The sequence below is a fragment of the Chanodichthys erythropterus genome, chromosome 14 (assembly GCF_024489055.1).
Source record: "Chanodichthys erythropterus isolate Z2021 chromosome 14, ASM2448905v1, whole genome shotgun sequence".
NCBI classification, from domain to species: domain Eukaryota; kingdom Metazoa; phylum Chordata; class Actinopteri; order Cypriniformes; family Xenocyprididae; genus Chanodichthys; species Chanodichthys erythropterus.
Genome location: NC_090234.1, coordinates 38,713,888 through 38,736,458, shown reverse-complemented (window position 1 = coordinate 38,736,458; position 22,571 = coordinate 38,713,888). Strand labels below are relative to the sequence as shown.

General features: G+C 35.3%; 1 protein-coding gene across 3 annotated transcripts in view; it reads left to right on the top strand.

Moving 5' to 3' along the window:
* pard3bb (par-3 family cell polarity regulator beta b) overlaps nt 1-22,571 on the top strand; it is a 433,139-nt gene that overhangs the window by 331,977 nt on the left and 78,591 nt on the right. For all 3 annotated transcript variants that reach the window (XM_067410020.1, XM_067410021.1, XM_067410022.1), the window contains 2 exons: nt 3-119; nt 4,597-4,878. In XM_067410020.1, coding sequence (XP_067266121.1) covers nt 3-119; nt 4,597-4,878 — 399 coding nt within the window. The remainder of the gene's footprint in view (nt 1-2; nt 120-4,596; nt 4,879-22,571) is intronic.

The following is a 22,571-nucleotide window of genomic DNA, read 5'->3' as shown; positions in this document are numbered from 1 at the left end:
AGATTTGGAAAGAAAAAAGAAGAAAAGAGCAAGACGGAGACAAAAATGAATGCACAGAAGCAGACGTCAGAAATTCTGAGTGAGGAAGAGTTGGAGAGGATGAAGGAAGAGAGAGAAAGGTGGGACTGATGTCATTACACCCTCACACCATATCCATCACTACCAAAACCTTGTCTTGTATCTTAACTGAGATGGAACCTCAGTCATAAGTGAATGATTTGAAACACTCTGCATTGGTAGCAACTCATACGCACAGTTGATCCCAATAGAGTTTGGTGTTAGCATGTTGCTAAGCTAAAAGTGTGCTATTCTAATGTGCATAAAAATACACCACTAATCAAAAGTTTGGGTTTGTAATATTTTTTTAAAGAAATGTATTTATTTATTTATTCAGCAAGGATGCATTAAGTTGATCAAGTGACAGTAAAAACATTTATGTTCTTTGGATGAATGCTGTTCTATTCATCAAATAATCCTGAAAAAATGTATCACAGTTTCCACAAAAATATTGAGCCACACAGCCGTTTTCAACATGGATAATAATAAATAATAACGATCTAAGCACATGGTCTAAAGCGCACAGCGCAAGTGCACTTAGAGTGTGTCCGAATCCACTTTTGCTAGTTTAATGACGGAAAAAATGGTTGCCGCATCAGGCGCATGGTCTAAAAGGGTTGTACCTATTCTCTTAATTAGTAATGGTTGTGTTTTGGGCATAACGTGCAATAATATAACAGTGTTAATTATTTTACTGTCTTTTAGATCAAATAAATGCAGCCTTGTTCACTTTTTTTTTTTTCTAAATCATTAAAAGACCTTACTGATCCCAAACATTTGTGTGTGTACATAGCATACATTTATTGGGTTCAGTAGTGCATTTTTAATGGATTTATTTTATTTATTTATTTATTTTTTTATTGATTCTTTGAATTAGTTATATTATTTTGATATTAATTTGATATTATTTGACATTGGTAATTATGCTACCTACCTTTTGAAACAGTGATTTGACCATGATTATGATGCCTACATTGCTGCCTACGTAGCCGTCTTTAACTGTGCAGATTGTCCTAATGCAGTTTTATAGGGAGTCAGGCCTAGATCCCTTGAGCTTGTACAAAGCAACAGTGGAAAGTAATGTCCTCTGGGAGTAAAAGAAATTTAGGAGCCAAGGCTCAATGGAGTATGACTATTCATAAGCATACATATGTCAAAGAGACACAAGCACATCATCTGAAACACATTGCACAAATGAGTATCATATTTGTATACAAACATCTGAAAAACACTTTAACATCCTAAGCCCTGAGGGTATTTTCAAAGTTTTTTTTTTGGGAGGCTCGTAAGACCAAAACTATAGCAAAGAAAGTCAAAAGGTTGGTATTGTTTAAAAGGAACTTTTAAAAATTTTAAATAAAAAGAAAAATTAAATTTGCACATTCTCATGCTGAGAAACTGCAAATAAACAGAAAAAAAAGTGTAAAAAAGGGAAAATGTATATATCTTTCTAATTTAAAATGGAATATCTCATGAAGGAAATAAGGTACCGTGATCTTTCTTTTTTGGACATGTTCCTCTATATGTGACCTGTATCTGGATAAAATTTTGTGGTGATTGCATAAAGAAATCAAAAGTGACCGCATTAGGAACAAAGGTAGGCATTGTTATTTGTTTCTATTTATTTATTTTTTTTTTTGGTTTGTTTTCTAAATGACATCCACAAAAATAATGACTCATAACTTACAAGAAATAGCAAGGAGAATCAAAAGGTTGGTGTCGTTTGAAAGAAAACTTTTTTAAATGTAAAAAAAAAGAGTTAAAATTGGACATTCTTATGCTGAGAAACTGCTGATAAGTAATAAGGTAATAGGTAAAAGAAAGGTAATAAGGTAGCAGGGCAATTCTTTTTTGATGTTCCTCTATATGTGAGCTGCGTCTGGATCAAATTTTGTGGTGATCCCATAAAGAAATCAAAAGTTACGTAATTTGGAACCAAAGTAGCCTTTTTGTTTATCCATTGGCGCACCCTGATGGGAATTTTTAAAATCGTTCTTTCACGTGGAGTAACTCGTGATCGACGCATGGGATTGTATTTGATCTTGGACTCATTTCAATCAAGAGAATCCACTGTAAGTAATAATTGCGATTTTATACAATCTATGCATGTTTCATGAAGTTATAAGCTAAAATGTCACGTGCCACTTGATGGCTACATTTTAGGGTTGAGGTTGGACTCATTTTAATCATGAGAATCTGCTGTAAATAATGTTAAATGTCCAATGTTCCACAATCGAAGTACGATTAATCACGATTAATCGTTTGCAAAATAAAAGTGTGTTTACGTAATATATATATATATATATATATATATATATATATATATATATATATATATATATATATATATATATATGTGTGTGTGTTCTGTGTATAGTAATTATGTATATATAAATACAAACACATACAGGTATAAAATTTAGAAATATATGCATGTATTATAAATATATATATAATATATATATATATTGCATATAAACATAAATATTTTATATATATACAATTTTTCTTAAGTATATACATGAATGTGTGTGTATTTATATATACATAATTATTATAAACAGAACACACACATATATATTACGTAAACACAGACTTTTATTTTGCAAACGATTAATCGTGATTAATCGTTGCAGCCCTAAATCGAAGCATGTTTCATGAAGATACAAGCCAAAAAATGACATAAATGCCACATTGGTTTATTATTTATATGGGTCTTGTGGAGCTTCACGTACAAAAACTCACTCAAGTTTAGTCAAAGCCCAAAACAGTTATACTCGTTGTATTCTACTCTGTGAGGCTTTTCAAATGACTTCTAACAAATGATTATCTGGGCTGTATGATGCTTTTGACACATTGGAGTACGTACTTTTTTTTTTTTTTTTTTTTTTTTTATAAATTAGGATTTTTTTTATTACTATTATTTGTCAGCAAATAACTCAGCGGTACTTAGGAGTTATTTAGTTAGTTATAGTATCAAAGTGGCTACATTCATTGTAAAGATCAGACTCTACGCTTTCAAATGACACCCATTTTTTGATCATCAAGGCAGTTTTGAAAAAAAAATATTCTTTTTTATTTATTTATTTATTTTTTAGCTTTTTTAGAGTGATGACTCAGCACTTGTTAAGAGTTGAACAAATGGATGCATTAAACAGCTGAGTTTCAAAGCTTTAAAATGATAGTGCATTGCTATTTTGTGTCAGTGCTTGCTTAGTAATTTGATTATAAATTTTTCTGCGAGGGGTGGTGTCCTGCCGGCGGGACACTTCGGGCTTAAGGGGTTAAAAAGAGCTGATTCTTAACCAAAAATATCTGTTGAATGTCATTTGATATTATGTAATCTTTTTGTGATGAATTACTGTGACAGTGAATAGTCAGTTTGTTAATAATAATCACAATCAAAAGTACTTTGAGTAACATGGTTCATTAGCCTAATTGTAGACAGTTTGCATTTGCCAAGAAATGTATTACATTAATGTATATACTGATAAAATGTATAGCTTCAATGCACTATTTGGACTGAAGCTGTTGCCAAATGTATAAATATGAGTAAATTAAATTGATCATTGTCCCAGGCTTTCAATTCCCTACATAGTTTGTTAATAATATAATAATTACTCAAACCAATCTGGTCACCCTTTCAGAGTGATACAAGACACTTATAATGTCCCGTTCACCCTGTCAGTTTATTTTGTGATAACGACCTGATGACTCTACATTACTCCTTATGTTTCACTGATGTAAAGATAGCAGTCATTAGTGGTGAAGTTATCAGAATAGAGTTTGGTTTTCATTTGTGGGATGAGTTGATCAGTTAGTTACTGGATGAAGAAGATTCAAATGTAATGTGGAAAGAAAGTTACATGGCATATGGAAAGAAAGGTATAGTTTGTTATTGACATATGATTCATTGTATGACGCACAGGTTTAGATCTCACTTTTTTCCGTCCATTTCCATCTCATTCATTCTGACAGCTTATTGTGGTGCATTATTGAGATGACACACATCACTAGATTCCTCGTCCTCTCTCTATCTCTGTCTCTCGGTGTGTCATGTATATTCTGCCAATAGACAGGAGAAAAGGATATATTTAGCTGAGATGCAGGGATGTTTTTGCAGTCATTATTTTGTGTGGTGTTTGCCGAGGCTTATTTGGACTTGGAAGCGTGTGAAGTGTGAGCTGGAGCCGTGCTGTTCTCCTCCATATGCTCAAGAGTGGCATTTGTTCAGAGAAAGACTTTATTGACTGAGCCTGTTGAAGCTCCTGAGAGAGACAGGAAAGGAAAGAGGGAGAGAAGAAATCAGCTGGATATGTCCGAAAGGTCTTTCTTGACCTTTCCAGTTGATTGTATTTTTGGAGTCTTACTTGAAAGTGTAAATAAGAGTTCAAGTTCTTGCAGTTGCGTTCTCATCGCTTGTGTGGTTTGCTCATTGGCTTAATTGAAATTTTAGATAACCTCAGACTAAAAAGACTGACAAACACCTCATAATAATAATTATTAATGCGGAGTAACATCAGCTTTTCTATGTTACAGAATTGAGGCCAAACACCAGGAATTGAGGGAACGCCAAGTTCGGGACCGCTTCTCCCCACCTGACGTAGAGGATGATGACCTGGACCCGAACTACGCCCGCATCAACAACTTCAGGGAGCGCGGATCACCTTCCCAGCCGCTATACGGGAACCGCAGCAACTCCCCGCAGAGACCGCCGCCCCCAGTGTCCCACAGCAGAGAGCCGTCCACAGAAGACCCTCTGGACGGCCTGTACGCCAAAGTCAACAAACAGCGAAGCCCTCCACCTGCTGCTGCGGACAGGTAAATATGCATGCATACATACATCCCTGCTGAAAAGACCTGCTTAAACCAGCCTAAGAGGTTTCAAAGCCCACATCTGGAATGCATTCAGTGAGTGGATTTATTTGGGATTGTATTGATTGCTGAAGGATTAAAGTATAAATTGTACAGTCTTTTATATTTTTTTCAGTCCTCATCTGTTTACCGAGTGTCTGAAGAGCACCGATGCATATATGGGCGATATAGCCAAGATATTATGTCACGGTATGAGTAATTTTATATCTGATTTTGCTGGAAATGCAAGAAAAAATGGTTTATGTAGTAACTAACCATGTTGTAATTAATAATCCTGCCTGTGAAATACACTTCTGTTCAGAAGTTTGGTATCAACAAGATTTTGAAAGAAATTAAACAATCAGTTCACCCAAAAATACAATTTCTGTCATTAATTACTCACCCACATGTTGTTCCAAATCCGCAAGACCTTTGTAAATCTTCGGAACACAAAATATGATATTTTGATGAAATCCGAGAGGTTTATTATTCACAAAATTACCACATTCAAGGTCCAGAGAAGTAGTAAAGACATGGTTAAAATAGTCAAGGTGACTACAGTGGTTCAACCTTAAAGTTATGAAGTGAAAGAATACTTTTGTGTGCGCAAAAACAAAATAAAAAATGTTTACTTTATTCAACAATTTTTCCTCTTCCCTATCAGTCTGTTACGCACTGAACGGAGTACAGAGCTTCCGTGTTTACGTTGATTTTAACCATGTCTTTACTACTTCTCTGGACATTGAATGTGGTCATTTCATTGCTTCTATTGGAGATGAAAAACCTCTTGGATTTCATCAAAAATAACTTAATTTGTGTTCTGAAGATGAACAAAGGTCTTATGGTGTGGAATGACATGAGGGTGAGTATTTAATAACAGAAATTTAATTTTTGGGTGAACTAACCCTGTAATAATTTTATTCAGAAAGGATGCACTAAATAAAATAAAAAAATAAAAAAAACTCTCAATATTTGAAATCAATTTGCTGTGTATCAAAACAAAAAACAAACAAACAAAAAAGGATTACATGCCAAGATACTATCTTCTTTTATTATTTCATGTGCAAAAAATAAGATGATCAGTGCATTTAAAAACCTCAACAAACATTTCGGTCATGCAGGACCTTTCTCAGTGTTCATTCTTTTGAAACATTTTATCTTTAAATTAGGGCTGTCAATAGATTTTTTTTTTAAAAAAATTTAATCGCATTAATTGCTCCCTTTTGTGTGATTAATCGCCACTTATTGTAAAATTAATCATACACCATTTATCTTGTTTAACACGTTCATTCTGTCAGCATTTGCTTTATCCAGTAAAGGAAACCATCAGATTGGTGGGTGATTCTCACAAAACTGAATTTTCAAGCTTTTTTTAAGGTAAGTTTAGGTGTCTTTCCAAAAAAGGACACTTGGAGACTTCAAAAAGACACCAAATAACCAAATTATATAAGGATTCCATATAATTCATAAATGCACACCAAAGAAAAAAACATTACAGAAAAAAATACCTTTTCAGAATTCACAGTGTATAGTTTATGTACATTGCAACGGCAAAGTGCTTCTTTACATTTTAGACAAGTCAAGTTGCGATACCGAAAAGGATCACATGGAGATGCCAAACAAAAAAAAACAAAAAAAAAACTTAAAGGTGCTAAAGAGGATCTTTTCGTCGACTGTGAAACCAAAGACTGTTAGTGAGTTTTTGAAATGAGCGCATGCGTAAGAACAACCCCCCCCTCCTTTCAAGGGAACGCCTCCTAAAACTCGTGCACGAGTATTGGAACATGAGTGTTTACCACCGGCATTCGCTGTGTCGTGTTAGTGGATTCATTATGTCGGACTCACCGCAGGTAACTCATAATCTGCAGTTGTTACTCCTGTCTCCGGACAAAAACATTGCATGCGGCACCTGTGGAGTGTGGAAAGTTACTGGAGCGCGCAGCCGTGCACGTCTCTCACAAGGAACGTCATGGCAGTGATTGACAACCCAGAGGGCCAATCGTTTATGCGATGATCGCGTAAACGATTGGCTGATGTTTTTAAGGCCCTACCTCGTGCACAGATGATGTATATTAATATTATTCCTTTCAGTGCACCTAATAAATAGTCTTTTATCAGTTAGTAAAGATAGTTTCAAGTAATATTGCAAAAATGTATAAAACAAAACATCCTCTTTAGCACCTTTAAACCAACCATCTTGACTTAACTGCATATACTGTACATACTCCAGTACACTGATTCATTCAGAATTACTAAACACAGCAACATACACATGACAAATCAAAACATTATCCTTAATGTGTGTTGGAACAACATGAATGTACTGAAATGTGTCTGTGCATAAACACAATGTGTGATTAGTGCGTCGAGAGCGAACATACACGGTTTGTTTGTGCATCAATACAACAGACTCACGCATGCTAACTGTACAACTCCTGTACGTCACCACAGTCATCTTGATTGCAATCCTCATCCATCAAAACTTTACTAGCGAGACGCTGGTTTGCTTTATCCAGCCCAGAAATATAATTTACGTGTCATCTGGCCATACAGCGGTGGGATGTTTTGACGTTCCATTTAGTCTGTATTTCACACAGGGCGATGAGCGTGAGGGCTTGCGCTTTTCAGAAACAATGACAGAATATGACCGAACTCTTGTTTTAAAGCAGAACACACACTGGAGTGAATAATTCACTGAAAAAGCAACATGTGTCTCTATTCTCTCTGCCATCTCTGATGTAATTACCCTGGTTTACTTTACATTAGCGCTGTTGTTTGAAGGAATTTGCTTACTGGATCATTGAACTGAAAACTTTCTCGGAGTTTAGCAGCTTAGAATGGTCTGATCACAAACAGAGAAGTGAAATCGGGTTAAAGGGTTAGAATAGAAATTTCCTTCTACCAGGGTTACCGGTATTGTAGATGCTCAGTGTGATAAACTCCCAACTTCTAATATCATCTAACTGTGTGACGTATATTACGTCAATGACGTAATCATAATGGTGCTTCAGTAATTTGTTTGTGTTAAATTATTTTAACAAGTAAAGGATTTTGAATTAATTGCACGTAGGCATGTGACGGTATCAAATTTGCATGTTGTGATTAATTGATGAAGCTTTTATCACGGTATACGGTATTATCACGGTATTGAAATAAGTTGCAAAACCATTTTTGTCATAGTTTAACAGGTTTAAGAACTCTTTTTGTAATAAAACAAAAACTCTGACTGAAATTTTCAAACAGATTAAAATGCAAAAGAATTAGGCTATAAAGAACAACAGATAACACTTTACTCTATTTAATGCATCAACTAAGATCGCTCCATTTGTTACAGAAAGTGTTATTTTTTGTTAATGTTAGTTTAGAAACACAACTGATCATTGTTAGTTTTATCTCAGGTCCATTAAATAAGTTATTTTGATTTTAGTAATGTTATTAAATAGTAACTAAGAAATTAACATTAATTAATAATAATTAATACATTATAAGTATTTTTATTGTCAGTTTAGTGATAATGAATTAACATGTTAACTAATGAAGCTGTATGTTTTCAAAGTTTTACTGAACAATAACAAATAATCAGAACATTTCTAATCATTAGGGCATGTTGTAGTCCTGATTAAAATATAAAATGCTTAGGTTTGAAAATAAATATCCTTTTAAGTATTTTTTAAGTATTCAGTATTTGGTGCTGTGATGAACAACACTAAGATTACAAAAAAATGAATGGTTGTTTGAAGCATTTTAAAAATTTCACTAGCGCAGTTACTTTGTTTGCATGGTTTCCGTGGTAACCGCTGCACGCTGCTGTTCCATCAGCGCCCTCTGCTGTCAGAGAGTGAACGCGCACTTTCATTCAGCGCATCTCCTTCACTCGTTCCGCCATGTGCTTCTCGTGCACGTTGGGATTGTTTACATCTGAGCGCGTGTCCTTTTGACGCAGAATACAGCGGTGTTGTGCATTTTATACGATTGATGGGTAAAGTATTCTTAATTGCCTTATAAAAAAATTAATAATTGGTAATAAATTATTATTTACGGTATTCTGAAGTGCCGACGATTACAATATCGTGCATATTCATTATCGCGATTTATCGCATTACCGAATATCGGCACAAGTCTAATTGCACGCGTTAACGCATTAATGTTGACAGCCCTACTTTATATAACATTTCTTACATATCAATACACGTGTATTCAGTCAATCAGTTATAGACCGGGAGGAACAATAATACATTTACATAAAATCAAAGACAGGTGGCAATTTTGATTGGATGAGTCACATTTGAAGCTGTTGTATAATAGCTGATAGACACACACCTGTTATGCATGTCAACTGAATGCTATGCTATATTAATACAGCAAGTTGCTTGGCAACCATAAAGAACCCATAATGCCTAATAACACACTTTTTAATAACAAGTTCTTCCTCACCTTGACTTGTAATTCTCATAACCTTAAGACATAGAGTCACAGCTGTAAAGCCAGAGGAGCTCCTCTAATATTGATTCTCTCATTCCCATTGGACACTTGAGCTCAGTCTCCACCTCTGACACAGCCATGCTGCAATTCTGCTCTGTTGATGGAGCATCAGAAATATATCAGTATATCTATCTGTCGTTGGCCTCCACCTATGGTGAAGTAATGCATTAGCCTTGGAATTTAGATCAAGTGCATTTTTAAATGAATAGCACTTATGTTCACTGACAAATAAAACTTATGCATAATGCAAAAGTAACTGGCATGTTCCTGTACATTATGTATACCTGAACATCTTGGTCCCATCATTTCTGGGGCCATTTCTGAGTGGATATTTGGGTCACAAGTAGTTTCATTAAGAACAGGAAGGTCTCAGTATGAGGGGGTCAGTTAATGGTCAGAGACAGTAGTTGGCTGAAAAAGATGTCATGAGGAAAGTCATTTATTTGTATGAAGGGAAGGATGTATGCCACATGGAGACAAGAATGTAGTAGCTATCAGCTCATTAAGGATATATCTTGGTCATATGCGTCACTGTATGACACATTGTCTGACTCTGTGGCCAGGTGTCTCATACAGCCTCAGTTTTTGATAAATAATCTGGATCATTTCCCCACCTTTAGCTTTTCACACTCTGCCAGGCGGTGTGAGATTGAATAACACTGCATATTCATTTCTGCCCTGCATAAAGGGAGTATTTTTCAGCGAATTCACACTGATAGGCTGCTGATGGGTAAATTGAGGATGTGAATGAGAATAGCATCAGTGACTCCGGAGTCAGCATGAGCACGCTCTCGTGTCATTTGAAGAGTTTGTTAAACGGTAGAGTTGCTCTGTTGTATAGCCTGTGTCTGATTTAAAAGCATCCTCTGAGAGTCATTAAAGCGGCTCGGTTATTTAGACGGACAGGCAGTTTAACATGCAGCCTGCTGCCCACCGCTGTCATAAAAAGTGTCTCTCAATATGTGTAGTGGCCTATACTGTATGGTTAGTGGTGAAGTGCAACAGGATACTCTGCATTTAGATCATTTTATTTATTTTATTTTTACTTTATGAATTGTTTAAGTCTTTTCTTCTCTATTGTGATATATATTAAAGATGTAGGGCAGGACTTGTTTTTGTCCAAGGGAATTGATTGGATGGTTGAGGTTTGCTATTGCTGTGATCCCATGTGAGTAAATAAATAAAAGTGATGCGCATGGGTAAATCATTTATAATAAATACTGCAATATTCCATAAAAAAAATTAAATTTTCATTACATGGTGACTTTAAATAGGTCGTTTTATATTATTCTTTGTAGCGTGTCCAATTTTTTAGCTTCTCATGACCATTTTCACCATTCTATGACCACGTTAGTTCATACAGAACTGGAAATATTGTCATCAATAGTCACTCTTGTGTCCTTCAAATCCCTTATGACTTTCTTTGCTTCTCCAGAACACACACATACACACAAAAAACTGTTTTTGTCCATACATTAAAAGTCAATGGTGTCCAACACAACACTGCACCCCATTATTTTTCAGTGTATGGAGAAAAAACAACTGACAGTATTCTTTTTTTTTTTTTTTTTTTTTTTTTTCATACAGGATTTGAATGATATAAGGGTGATGATGACCTTAGCTGTCAAGTTGCTGTATATGGCATTGATATGCAAATGTAGGCAGTGTTAATTACCTGTTTTTGCAACTTTCTATACATGCCCTAGACAGACTATGGAGGGAGCTTTACATTAAAGCAAGTCTGTGTAGTACATCATACTACTGTAGTATATCATGTCATTTTAGTTAGTTAATGTTTGGTCGTTGTGTTACTCCTTCGTGTTAATAAATACCCTTTGATTGTGGAAGTCAGTGAACGCCTCTTCTCTATAGCACCAAACCGTAACAGTTGTGAAGCTGAGCTTTAAATCAAGAAGCTTCCTAAAGCTACACAACTCTATCTTAGTGTTTTCTGGATCCAAAGTGAACTCTTAATAAGTGCCAAAAGCAAATAAAATTGGCTTTGGTGAGTAAATAAAACTAAGCTGCTTCCCAGTAGTGGTAACCTAATAAGGAACTGTGTGCATGGTTTAAGGGTCAGTGATAAATAAGAGAGTACATATTTTAGAAATCTAGTTTAAACACATCAGCCAAGTTGCATCAGGAAAGTTGTATCATTCATGAATTTTGATTTAGAAACTAAAAGCATTATTTGCATAAAAGAAGTGTATTCAAGTCGTGTGAATTCATTAATTATTTTTGGATTAAAAAAAGTGACAGTAAAGACACTTATAATGTTACAAAAGATTTATATTTCAAGTAAATGCCGTTCTTTTGAACTCTGTTTATCAAAGAATCCTGAACAAAAAAAATGTATCATGGTTTCCACACTGTTTTCAATATTGATAATGTTTATTGAGCATCAAATCAGCATATTAAAATTATTTCTGAATGATCATGTGACACTAAAGTATGGAAGAGGATTAGGGCCAAGCAATAATAGAGATTAAAGTTGTTAAATTTCGAGAATAAACTCATTAAATTAAGAGAAAAAAAATAATTAAATTTCAAGAAAAAAGTCGAGATAAAATGTTGAGAATAAACTCATTAAATTACGAGAAAAAACTTGTTAGATTACGAAAACAAATTCATTAAATTATGAGAAAAATGTCATTAAATTTCGAGAAAAAAGTCGAGATAAAATGTTGAGAATAAACTCATTAAATTATGAGAAAAAAGTCGTTAAATTACGAGAACAAATTCTCGTAATTTAACAAATTTGTTCTCATAATTTAACGAATTTGTTCTGGTAATTTAACAACTTTTTTCTCATATTTTAACGAATTTGTTCTCGTAATTTAACGAATTTGTTCTCATGATTTAACAACTTTTTTCTCAACATTTTATCTCGACTTTTTTCTTGAAATTTAATGATTTTTTTTTTCTCTTAATTTAATGAGTTTATTCTCAACATTTTATTTAGACTTTTTTCTCAAAATTTAACAACTTTAATCTCGAGATGGTTTTATTTATTTATTATTGCTTTGCCCTAATCCTCTTCCTTACTAAAGACTGGAGTAATAATGCTGAATTTTCATCACAGAAATAAATAAAAATATTTATTAAACTTTTTTTTTTTTTTTTTTTTAAATCTGTTAGTTTAAATTAAGTAATAATAATTCCAATATCACTGTTATAACAGTATTTTGTATTGAACAACAGTGTATTTTATTAATAAATGAATACATAATTAATACAAATCAAATTGTATAAAAATGATAGTTTGACTCATGATATGATGCAAATAATTTGAGCAATTCAGATCTGAGACAGAAAACTCTTATCATCTAAACAGCCAATACCAGAGACATTTGTTTTCTTCTCTCCATTCTTCCTCTCATCTGAGCTCTCTGGAGAGGTGGAGGCAGGCAGGTGAAGGACGTGGGGAATGTGGTGAGAGAAAAGAGTGAGGGGCTCTTGAGGTTCTCCTTATGAGAGAGAAGGGAGCGGGAGTAAGGAGCTGTTTGGCATTGGCTGTGAGAAGAAGGGTCCGCAGCGAGCTGCTCCTTCAGCCCTGAAGAGGCCTACAGCATTCGACGCGGAAAGTTACTATAACAACCAGACTCTCCAGAGCTCAGCCCTGCTCCAATTAAAAAATAATCATTGTTCCCTCCTGATAGAGAAGGATAGGGTAGACAGGTGGCTCGCTTATCTGCACAGGGGCGACTGAGTTATTTAGAGACCAACAGAGAGCTGGAGATTGGCAACCTTTGCTTCCACATCTTCAAAAACACTTTTGGAGACAAACAAATGAGGAAAAATTGGGGAATCAGCTTGATAAGAGGAAGAAAGGGTCTACAAGGTTGCCAGGTCTCCAGTCGGCACTCTACCTCGCCGTTTGAATGCCGTGTCCTGGATGTGCTCGACAACAATAGCCCCCACACTGCACTAAGCAAACAGTCCTCCAGTCCTCAATGTAACCCCGCCAGGGTCAGTCCAAAACACGGTGCAAACCTATCAAGAGCTACTCCACAGGTTACCAATGTCCACTTACATCCCCCATCAGCAGCCATTGTGCCCAGATACCTCACTGAAAGATTTGGCCCATATATATATATATATATAAAAAAAAACACTGTTAGGGCTCTTTCCCCTCCTCGTCTCCACATGTACCCACCTCCTCCTTCCCTGCTTTCTTGAGGCCTGGAGCACAGCCTCACCATCAAAATAATTATAGAAATCACTAGATGGAGAAAGAAAAGCTTTTAGTGTTGGTTGTGTGAGTGCTGGAGTGCTTTTCTGCCCGTTAATTAATCAGCCATTCTGCTGAGCTGAATGAGAGCTGCAGGCGCGTTCGGCTGCTTTTAAAGAGTGCCAGCCCGCTCCCTTAAGTGTCTCCCCGTATCTACGAACCCTTCCCTGGCCTGACACCGCTTCTCTGTCTCTTTCATTCACCATCTCTCCTGCAATGAGGGTTTAATGTGTTTTCAGTGTGTCTGAAATGTAGGTAACTGTGTTAGAAAAGGCCAGATTGACCATCTAACAACTAACTAATCATCAATAGTTCTTTAGATTAACAAAGGCCTCAATATATATATATATATATAATTTTATTTACTTATTTTGTGGCACTACATTAAAGGGTGGTTCATTATGATTTCACTTTTTTAACTTTAGTGTATAATGTTGCTGTTAGAGCACAAACAACATCTGCAAAGTTACGATGCTCAAAGTTCAATGCAAACGGAGATATTTTCTTTTAAAGAATTCTCTGTTTAAGGATTACAACAAATGGCTGGTAGGGACTATAACGAGCTTCTTCCCAGTTTGGTGACATCACTAACCCTAAAATTTACATAAACCCTGTTCCCGAGAACACACAACAAAGGGGTAAGGCCATGTTATTGCAATACAGTACGTAACACAAATGCAATAGCATATATATATAGATATAGATATAGATATAGATATAGATATAGTGTTGTAAAACACTTTTGCTAAGGTTAGGGAAGGTTTGGGGTAAGGTTAGGGACAGGTTTGGTGGTATGGGTAGGTTTAAGAGTGGATTAAGCTGTAAGGGATGGGTCAGCAGTGTAATGATAAATATAATTACAGAAATTAATTAAAGATGTAATTGCATGCAGGTATAAGTACAATGTAAAAACATGTACAGTGGCATGAAAAAATATGTGAACCCCTTGCATAATCTGTGAAAATGAGAATTATTTTAATAAAATAAGAGAGATAATAAAAAATGCATGTTATTTTTTGTTTAGTACCGTCCTGAGTAAGATATTTTACATAAACATTTAGTTCACAACACAAAACAATAGCTGAATTTATTCAAATAACCCCATTCATAAGTATGTGAACCACTGATTCTCAATACTGTGTGTGGTTACCTGATGATCCACGACTGTTTTTTTTTTTTGTTTTTTTGTGATGGTTGTTCATGAGTCTCTTGTTTGTTCTGAGCAGTTAAACTGAGCTCTGTTCTTCAGAAAAATCCTCCAGCTCCTGCAGATTCATCAGTTTTCAAGCATTTTTGCATATTTGAACCCTTTCCAGCAGTGACTATGATTTTGAGATCCGTCTTTTCACACTGAGGACAACTGAGGGACTCAAACTGAACTATTAAAAAGGTTCAAACATTCACTGATGCTCCAGAAGGAAAGAAGATGCATTAAGAGCAGAGGGTGAAAACTTTTGAACAGGATGAAGATGTCACATTTTTTCTTATTTTGTTTAAATATCATTGTTTTTATTGTTATCATTGTTTTATTCATTTAGTACTGCCCTTCGAAACCAACAGAAGATACTTGCATGTTTCCCGGCAGAAAAATTAAGTACAATTTACCCTGATCTTTGAATTCAAAAGTTTTCACCCCTCGGCTCTTAATGCATCGTGTTTCCTTCTGGAGCATCAGTGAATGTCTGAACCTTTTTTAATAGTTGTGTTTGAGTCCCTCAGTTGTCCTCAGTTAGAAAAGACAGATCTCAAAATCATACAGCCACTGCTGGAAAGGGTTCAAATATGCAAAAATGCTTAAACTGATGAATCTGCAGGAGCTGGAGGATTTTTCTGAAGAACAGAGCTCAGTTTAACTGCTCAGAACAAACAAGAGACTCATGAACAACCATCATAAAACATAAAAACAGCCGTGGATCATCAGGTAACCACACACAGTATTGAGAATCAGTGGTTTACATACTTATGAATGGGGTTATTTTAATAAATTCAGCTATTGTTTTGTCTTGTGAACTAAATGTAAAAATCTGATATGTAAAATATCTTACTCAGGACAGTGCTAAACAAAAAATAATTTTGTCTTTTTTTATTATCCCTCTTATTTTATTAAAATAATTCTCATTTTCACAGATTCTGCAAGTGGTTCACATACTACGCTGTCTGTACACAATAAGTGCATTGTATCAAATTATTAATTTAAATGTAAGTACATAGTAGTTAAAGGGACACTCCACTTTTTTTTGAAAATAGGCTCATTTTCCAACTCCCCTAGAGTTGAACAGTTGAGTTTTACCGTTTTCCAATCCATTAAGCAGATTTCCGGGTCTGGCAGTACCACTTTTAGCATAGCTTAGCATAGTTCATTGAATCTGATTAGACCAGTAGCATCTCACTCAGAAATGACCAAAGAGTTTTGATATTTTTCCTCATCAGATCCAATGAACTAGGGTCTCATCAGATTCAACTCTAGGGGAGTGGGAAAATAAGCCTATTTTCAAAAAAAAGCGGAGTGTTCCTTTAAGGCCACCTAATATAAAGTGGGACCAAATACACTGTAACAAGTTCATAGAGGTTCATTGTTCGTTTTGAAATCTTGTGCAGTTTTTTTTTTTTTTTTTTTTATGTACCTGAAAGTTCAGACTTCATGTGAATAGGCTTTGAAAGACTGAGAATAAAAGCGTATAGAGGAAGCGTCTTCTGGTTTGTAGATTCTCGGAGTCCTTCATCTGGCCTAATCTGGAGAACCGGACAAGTGCTACTCATGTGTTCCGCCCCTGAGCTTTTCTCTTCCTCTGAATGCACTTCCCTCATTCTATTTTCCCCTATTTCATTCTGCATTTCCTCCTCTCATATTTGTTCAAGAACTTCCTGCCTGTCACTCATTGAAGAAAAGCAATTCCACATCTCTCTCCCATTGAACGTACGTGGAAAGAAAAAAAAAAAGCATGCACACTCAAACGCGCACGTGTGTGCGCTCACACAAAGCATTCACTTAGCGGTTTCTTCTAGATGCATTTTGTAGCTTAGCAACAAGTCATGCCGTTGCATACTGTGCCGTTCTGTTTTTGGAAACAGGAGGATGTAAAAGCTTATTTCTAAAAAGCAGAAATCGAAGATTGGTTTAAATTATATTCACCTCATTATTCCATCTCAGCTTGATTGAACTGAAAGGGAAATACTTTATTTTCTTTCTTTTTTAGACCTTTTCAGAGGCGCACAATTTTAGAATTGAGGGTTGAGGATAGAAGACTTGATTACCGTCTTACTCTTAGCCACAGATTTGCCTACCCAGAATGCAGTCTGCCTGCAGTACAAAGGCTGAGCCGGTGTGACTGGTGTTTTAATGAAACAGTCCAGGCACAAATTGAGCTTCACCTGCAAACGAGAGGACGCGGGAGGGGTCGGCGAACATTTGATGGCCTGTCTAAATAATGTTACACCAGCCAAAATACTTCTAATTATTTCTTCAATTGCAGATGGCATATAAAAAGTGCCGTCACTTCTGGTTAGGGAGCCCGGGAGCTGGCCTGTCATTGTGGGCTATCTTTTGTTGTCAAATTTCATTTCTGAAAATGTCCACCAATTAGACCGCCGAAGCCCGCCGTAAAATTACTCGAGGGGAAAGTTGTGGGAAATTGATAGGTCTGGTCCTTTCCTCTCCTCGTCCAAACACGGATGTGTCCATTACGGCATCCGCAGCCTTGAGGTCTTCTTCACAATTGGCTTGTCTTTCTTGCCTGCGTGATGCGGGTCATGTTTCATCAGCTGGTTTGGGACTTTCTTCCATCTGATGCGAATGATTGAATTATTCCATGTGACACTAACATATTAAATGCTGATTTGTTGGATAGTTTAGATCCTGGATGCTGATTGGTCAACACAGCGTTCTAGCTGTGCTAAAATATGTGCTAAGTAACTAAACACCTGTTAATCTAGCTGCTCTGTGTATGGCTGCACAACATCCTATTGAATCAACATGAAACGCATTTTACTTGGTAATCTGATTTCCATGTATTCAACAACAATGGAGCTACAGAGAAAGTGACAAGGGAGCCAATGACAAATTACCTTTTTTTTTTTTTTTTTTGGAAGCACTGGTGGTTGTTCTGATGTGCTTCAGTAAATTGAGATCAAAGCTTCTTATTGCAAAAATTAATGTTGCATAGGGACGTTGTAAGTGACATTTTATGTCAATTTAAGTTACAAAAACTAGGATAATTTTGTAGGTGTATTAAGCATGGATTTTTTTTTTATTTCTTTTTTTCTAATTTGATTGTCACTCAAAGTCACTCTCACAGTAATCTTAATTGTATTTGTGACTTATAAATGTAATTCTGCTATGAAAGTATATTTCTGCTTGCTTGAGGGGGGAAAAATGCAATAAATGTTGGTTATAGTTCTAACATGTCACTCAAAATGTTCCCCTTACAGTGGATTTAAACTAACCTCACACCTTATATGTTAAACAATGATCAATGATATAATATTACTATTTTATATATTTATATTATATTTGCTTTTTATATTTTTTTAATACTATTATTATTTATTTCAGCAAAACTGTTGTGTATATGTATCTTTAATTACACATTCTCATATGAACAAGCATATGCATAATTAAAGGGATAGTTAACCCCAAAATGAAAATTTGCTGTTAGTTTGCTCACCGTCTGGCTATCGAAGATGTAGGTGACTTATCTTTTCTTCTTCAGTAGAACAGTAAAGAAAATTTTTAGCTGAAACTGTGGTTCTCAGGGATTCAAATAATGGAAGTTAATGGGTGCCGTCACTTTGAGATTCAACAAATCACATGGTTACACTTTATTTTACAGTGCCGTAGTTACATTGTAATTACTCAAATAAGTACTGAGTACTATTAATTAACTGCATGTACAGGTTTAGGGTTAGTTACTTGTAATTATGCATAATTTACTATTATTTATATTGTAAGTACATGTAGTAACCTATAACTACGGCACTATAAAATAAAGTGTAACCAAACATATGTAGACAAAACAAAATGAATACCCACAGCTCCTGACTGTACATTGAGGTCTTAAGAAGGGAAACAATCAATCTATGCAAGAAACTGAACATTATTTACAACTTTATTACCTGTAATCCAGCAAATTGTGTGCAGCGCGAGCTTCCTGACGCGTAATGACGTATGCGCAGGGTCTCGAACATTGAGAATCTATGAAAAGTAAATCGTAAGTACAATTTTGATGAACAATACAACAGGCACATCTTCCCTCTCTGTTGTAAACAAACACAGGGTCAACTCACGTGCGAGTTTGCTCCCGCCCATGTCGTTATACGACAAGAAGCTCGCGTTCCTGACTGTCGTGAATGCGCTCATGACCGTTTGAAGAGAATGTGGATTACAAGTAAAAATGTTGTAAATAATTTTCAGCTTCTTATATAGACTGATAGTTTTGCTTAAGACCTCAATGTATCATCAGGAGCTGTTGGTATTAATTTTGTTTTGTCTACACATGCTTTTTTGAATCTCAAAGTGACGGCACCCACTGACTTCTGTTATATGAATCACAGAGGACCACTGTTTCATTTAAATATCTTCTTTACTGTTCTACTAAGAAAAAAAGTCATCTACATCTTGAAATGCCTGAGAGTAAATTAAGAGAGCAAATTTTCATTTTTGTGTGAACTATCCATGTAAAGTATATATTACAGTGTCTTAAACATTAAAGTATCATTTTGACACAACAGTATTGGACATAAACAGGAAAAAGTCTCATGATTCAGAGGAGACTGTCTCACGAGGGGAGTCACTGGTGAACTCAGTAACGGCTCAGAACAATGTGAGTGAGTCTGAATCAAACCACTGACACATAATTGAATTTGAATCTTATATGAATATATGAACTCGTTAAAGGTGCCGTAGAACGTCTTTTTAAAATAAGTCTAAGGTGTCACCTGAATGTGTCTGTGAAGTTTCAGCTCAAAAAAACCCATAGATTTTTTTTTTTTTTAATTAATTTTTTTAACTGCCTATTTTGAGCCATAATTATATATGCACTGATTCAGTGCGTGGCCCCTTTAAATCTCGTGCTCCACGCCTACGGAGCTCGCGTTTGCCTTAACCAGCATAAACAAAGTTCACACAGCTAATATAACCCTCAAAATGGATCTTTACAAAGTGTTCACCATGCAGCATGTCTAATCGCGTAAGTACAGTGTTTATTGGGATGTTTACATTTGATTCTGAATGAGTTTGAGGCTGTGCTCCGTGGCTAAAGCTAACATTACACACTGTTGGAGAGATTTATAAAGAATGAAGTTGTGTGTATGAATTATACAGACTGCAAGTGTTTAAAAATGAAAATAGTGACGGCTCTTGTCTCTGTGAATACAGTAAGAAACGATGGTAACTTTAACCACATTTAACAGTACATTAGCAACATGCTAACGAAACATTTAGAAAGACAATTTACAAATATCACTAAAAATATCATGATATCATGGATCATGTCAGTTATTATCGCTCCATCTGCCAGTTTTCGCTATTGTCCTTGCTTGCTTACCTAGTCTGATGATTCAGCTGTGCACATCCAGATGTTAATACTGGCTGCCCTTGTGTAATGCCTTGAACATAAGCTGTCATATGTAAATATTGGGGGCGTACATATTAATGATCCCAAGTGTTACGTAACAGTCGGTGTTATGTTGAGATTTGCCTGTTCTTCGGAGGTCTTTTAAACAAATGAGATTTATATAAGAAGGAGGAAACAATGGTGTTTGAGACTCACTGTATGTCATTTCCATGTACTGAACTCTTGTTATTTAACTATGCCGAGGTAAATTCAATTTTTAATTCTAGGTCACCTTTAATAAGTAGCAGTCTTTTTTCACAAATTGGACATCATGGCTCACAATGTGTTCATTGTTATGTGCAGCAATATTAATCAAGTTTTATTGACTGCCACTGATGAAAACTAGATTTTAAATCGTCACACGTTTTTATTTTTTCTCAAATTATCAAACATTTTAGTCTCAGTCACTGGGTGTGCCAAAGTTGTAAGTAAAGTTGTATGAAAGTTGAATGTAGTAAGTTTATATAAGCAAAAAGTTCACTCATACTGTGAATTTTATCATGGCTCAGTGTGTTGCATGACCTTTCATACCTTATTGCTCGATCTAGAAAGCTTCTTTGTGTCTTTAGGGTTTTGATGTTTAGTAAATTCAGATTACAATGTCTTTTCTCGGTTTCTCAGGTGTACTTACCCACTCAAGCTCTCGTTGTTGGCCCGGGGTAATATGGTAATAATGTGTGTTAAACAGGCATGATAAAGAGTGCTTGAATGGAATTGATTTTTGATTTGGGAGCGTGTGATTGACAGAAGAATGCCGATTATCAACCTAATGAGCTTCTCTGAATCAAATTGGTGGATTACATCAAGATTCCCCCTGACGGCCCTCAGTGTGTTTGACATGCGCACCCGTTTGTGTGTGTGTGTGTCGATTCCAGCTTTTCTGTCCTGTTCTGCAGCTCTCCAGGTCAGAAATTGATGTCTCTCGTTTTACAGTGTGTAAATCAGCAGCGTGTCTCGCTCTTTAGGACTGACTTTGTTTTTTGGTCCATTTCAAAGATGAAGGAATAGATTGCTCTGCGCCGCATGGCTCTGTTCAGCGTTTCTCTTGATGTCTGTGTCTCCATTGTCCAAAGCAGACATGTCTGTTGGATTTATGTGTGCACCTTCAGCTTTAAGCCATCATTTATCCAATTCTTAAGATCTGCTGACCTGAAGTTTCTCTCCAGCATACAACCATTAATAGACAGAGAGAGAGGCCGCCCTCAGACCTGGCAGGGGGTTGTGTCGAGACAAAGAGTGAAAACTGTTCACTGCGGGGTGACAAGATGAACAGAAAGATGTGAACGCGGTGAGATGGTGGATAAAAAGAACTGAGATCTTCTACACATGTCACATGGTGTGCGTGTATCTGTGTAATTCTGGAATCATTTACTCATTCTCATCTTGTTCCAAACCTATATGACTTTATTTCTTCTGTGAAACACAAAAAAAAGAGATGCTTAGCAGAATGTTCATACTGCGGTTTTCCATATAATAAATGTAAATGGTGACCAGAGATTGTACAGCTCCTAAATAGACAAAAATGTAATTTTTGCATTTTTAATGCACTTTTAAGTCTTCTGAGGTCATCCGATGGTAACACTTTACTTAAAGCCTTTATAAATAAAGCATTATACATGTATGTTAATGCATGAATTATGACTTTTAATTCACCTTATAATGAATTGTAAGGTCCTTTTGAATAATTTAAGCCTCATCCCAGACTAAAATGTATGTTTGAGCTTATTTAACTGAAAGCATATATTAAAATATTTCAGGGCCATTGTTTTGTCTCAAGATGCACACCTGTAATGTTTTTTGTTTGTTTGTTTGTTTTTTTCCCCTCAGGCATGTTTATAAAAGCTACTTAAATGTTGTAATTGAACTAAGGCCTATATTATATTATATTATATTATATTATATTATATTATATTATATTATATTATATTATATTATATTATATTATATTATATTATATTATATTATATTATATTATATTATATTATATTATATTAATTATATTTATTATATTATATTATATTATATTATATTACTTTTCTATTAGAACAATTTTTTTAGACTCATATTGTTATCATTATAGTCATCGTCCTTAAACAGGCTTTTAGAGTATTATTTTTTCACTCTTTGCCTTTATTATATGGAACAAAACATTTAATATTCTGCTGAATTTCTCTTTTAGTGTTCGACAGAAGAACAGAAATCATATGAGATTAGAACAACATGAGGGTAATGATGTATGTATTAGTAAATGATGACAGAATTTATTTTTTGGATGAACTATCCCTTTAAGGCAAGGTTCCTCAGTCGGTTATTAACGACTCCATTCATTTAATATC